Genomic DNA, 3,217 nt, shown 5'->3' on the forward strand with positions numbered 1-3,217 from the left:
GTTTGACAACAAGTCAACCATTAAAAACAGTTTTCACCCTTTCTAAAAACACCTAAGTATAATAACACTGTTTAAGGATGAAAAATCAGCCTCATACTCCTTCTCAGCTTTCTGTTGTAAAGCATTGTCATATTCATGGACAAACTGTAGGAGGGTTGTGCTGGAGTTAATATATCCATCAAAGAAAGCATTCATGCCTTCACTTCGTTGAGTTGTGGACATTCCAGCCCAAAATTGATCCTTCAAATAACAGGGGACCCATCTTTAAAGTTCCTCATAAATTGTTGTCAACCATTCGTTATGTGTTAATCCAAATGATGTTATAAATTTTTCCCAATTACATTCAAATTCAACCAGAGTCATGGATTCATAGACAACAACCTTCATTTGATGTTTCATATTCTTGTAATCCTGATTTGCTGCCAACTTCTCTGGTATTTTTTTCATGATGTGCCACAAACACCATTTATGACGTGTTTCAGGGAAGACAACAGCAACAACGTTTTTCATGGCCCTGCACTGGTCAGTAGCAATGCCAAATGGGGCCTTGTAGGACATACAACGTAACCAACACTTAAATAGCCATATAAATGTGTCAGTGTCTTCAGAGGACAAAAGTCCACAACCTAATAGGATTGACTGACCGTGGTGATTAACACCAACAAATGGAGCGAACGGCATGTCATATTTATTGGTAAGATACGTTGTATCAAATGATACGATGTCTCCAAAATGCTCACATGCAGTGCGGCTTCTAGCATCTGCCCATAAGACATTTCTTATGTGATTTTCATCATCAATGTCAATTTCAAAGAAGAAATCCCTATTCAATTCTCGCATTCGTGAAAAGTGGGACAATAATGTCTGACCATCCCCATCCTTCCCCAAGGCACGTCTATGCTGACTTAAAAAGTTTCGGACGTCACACTCAACAAATGACAGGTTCTCGTAACCTCCAGCAGCACCTACTAGAGATCGAAAACTCTTATTCACTCGTACTCTTGCATCGTCGTTAAGGTCAAGGGTTCTTTTCGCACTGAGACTAATTTTCCTATTCCCACAGAATAACCTTGACTTTGTTGGACTTAGGTCATGGGAATGTTCGTAAATGACAGACATGATATACCATTTTGAGTCCTTCTTTGCAACACTAATCCTTGCCTGACATTCATTGGTCTGGGTAGGAAGAGTCATCAGTTCTGAAGGGAGAGGAAAGACGTATTTACCCTCCCTAGAACACACTAACATGAAGTACCTGATCTCATTGTCTTTTCCCTTTTTAGAACTTTGTATCCTAGTTCCAAACCCCATCTTTATCCCATATTCTCTGTAGAAGGTTCTCACATCTTCTGCACTGTCAAAAGACATTCCAACTGCAGGCACAGAAGAGTCGAGAATATCCATAATGTTGTCATTAGTCGGGATCGACGTGGAACCCTCTTCAAAGAGACTAATATGATCAAGGTCGAAGTCTGCAGGGTCTTCCATTATCTACATGACACAACTACTTAGTGTGGAACGTGGACTCCATTATGACAAGTATTACAGTTGATTGCATAACTTAATAAAATGTTTCATGTTTATTAAATAACTACATGCATGGTGGTATAAAAAACAACATGCGTTATTGTCACATGGAAGTCAATGTTGACATTCACATAATGTTGTGAGCTTTAGTAAAGAAGTTCATGCATGTATGTATGAGAAACATCGCATATTGAAATATTCAAGTACATTGACAAAATGTTGTCAAGTAAGAATGACTTCAGCATCACATTGAATGCATTAACGTAATGGAGCAAACGTATGACAAAGGATGTAGATGAGGTAACTCACATTTAATACACTTCTTCAGTGAATTCACCAAGAAGGTGACCAAGCATTCAATGAATGGAGTTGTCGATGGTCTTCACAAACGTTGTCCGCAAGCATTGAATGTGGAAGTCAAAGTTTTGCTCTGGGACTTAATTTGCAGTTATTGTTCTTGGTGAAAAATGCCAGAAGTGGTTTTCCAATGGATGAAAATGTGTAAAATGCAAGAAGAAACAATCATCCGTAATGAATGTGTGGACTATGCATGGAATTTTTTTGCTAAAACCTACTATAAAGTGTCTCACTTTAGCATTGGTAACTGCAGAGTAGGAATTAATGGGGGCCAGAAAGATAAAAGTACATGTCTATCAAATTTAATGCAGTCGTGGGTTAGAAGTTTCGGACACTTGCATGGCTCAAATTACAGCGGTTAGTCTATGGATATGGATATGTTGGTCAAATTTTTACCACACTACATCGGTTAGGAATCTTTAACCGTTGTAACAGAGCACCCAAAACTTAGTCTGTTCACATCCAACAGCACATGTCACTCCAATTTAATGTAGCCGTGCATTACAAGTTACAGACACCCGGCGCAATGTCATGTCTACTGAAACAAATTATTCATTATTTAATGCATTTAAAAATTAAACCATTTACAAACCATGAATTATGTAAAATTATTGAATTTTGAAGTCCATATAAATGACCAAAATGCAAAGTAATGACAATGTTGAGGGCAAACTGAAATTTATGTACTTCAACCGAGGGTCCAGAAAAGGACTGTGAAGGTGATGTTTCCTCTAACATTTATTTTTTGAATTTCTTCTAACATTGGTTTTAACATGTCTTTTTCCTTCTATTACAAATTGAAAGGTGAAAGGAATGGAAAATTGGGACGGACTAGATATTGACACAAGCGATCTTGCTGCATTTGTACAACGTTGCAACACAAACACATCCACCCACTTAATTTCAGGACCGGTTGGCAATGTTCAAGTTGTTATACTCAATCAGAATTCAACACAACCACAAGGCACACAACAATTTATGAACGAAATTGTTGATGCAACTCACCAACGTGATTTCACTAGTAATCCCTGGCGTTGGGCAGAACAATTTATTCAATTTCACAGTGAGGAAAATCTCATTTCGAATGCAAAAATACTCATATATTTTTATATTATCCCTGAACCTTTGCGTCTCTCTATAGGGTTGTTAGCGAAACATAAAATGGATGCTCTTTCAACATTGAGGTCATTGAAAAGTACACGTGTGTTGTCATTGATAACTTGTATTGTCAAAGCATGTGAACCCAATGGCCTAGGAGACATGACAATAACTATCAAGGTTAGAGGTTAGCAAGTATACATGTATATAAATCCGAAAATTATACAAATGCTAG

The 3,217-nt window shown here is 37.6% G+C and overlaps 1 protein-coding gene across 1 annotated transcript; it reads right to left on the reverse strand.

Moving 5' to 3' along the window:
• Positions 1 to 264: 264 nt before the first annotated feature.
• Positions 265 to 1,488, reverse strand: LOC137809262 (protein FAR-RED IMPAIRED RESPONSE 1-like). Its single transcript, XM_068610397.1, has one exon. The coding sequence runs from the start codon at positions 1,486 to 1,488 to the stop codon at positions 265 to 267; it is 1,224 nt and encodes a 407-aa protein (XP_068466498.1).
• Positions 1,489 to 3,217: the final 1,729 nt, after the last annotated feature.

Source organism: Phaseolus vulgaris, chromosome 2 (genome assembly GCF_000499845.2).
Source record: "Phaseolus vulgaris cultivar G19833 chromosome 2, P. vulgaris v2.0, whole genome shotgun sequence".
NCBI lineage: Eukaryota > Viridiplantae > Streptophyta > Magnoliopsida > Fabales > Fabaceae > Phaseolus > Phaseolus vulgaris.

Coding starts and splice junctions, on each gene's coding strand:
- LOC137809262 (XM_068610397.1), bottom strand. CDS start 1,488: ATGGAAGACCCTGCAGACTTCGACCTTGATCATATTAGTCTCTTTGAA.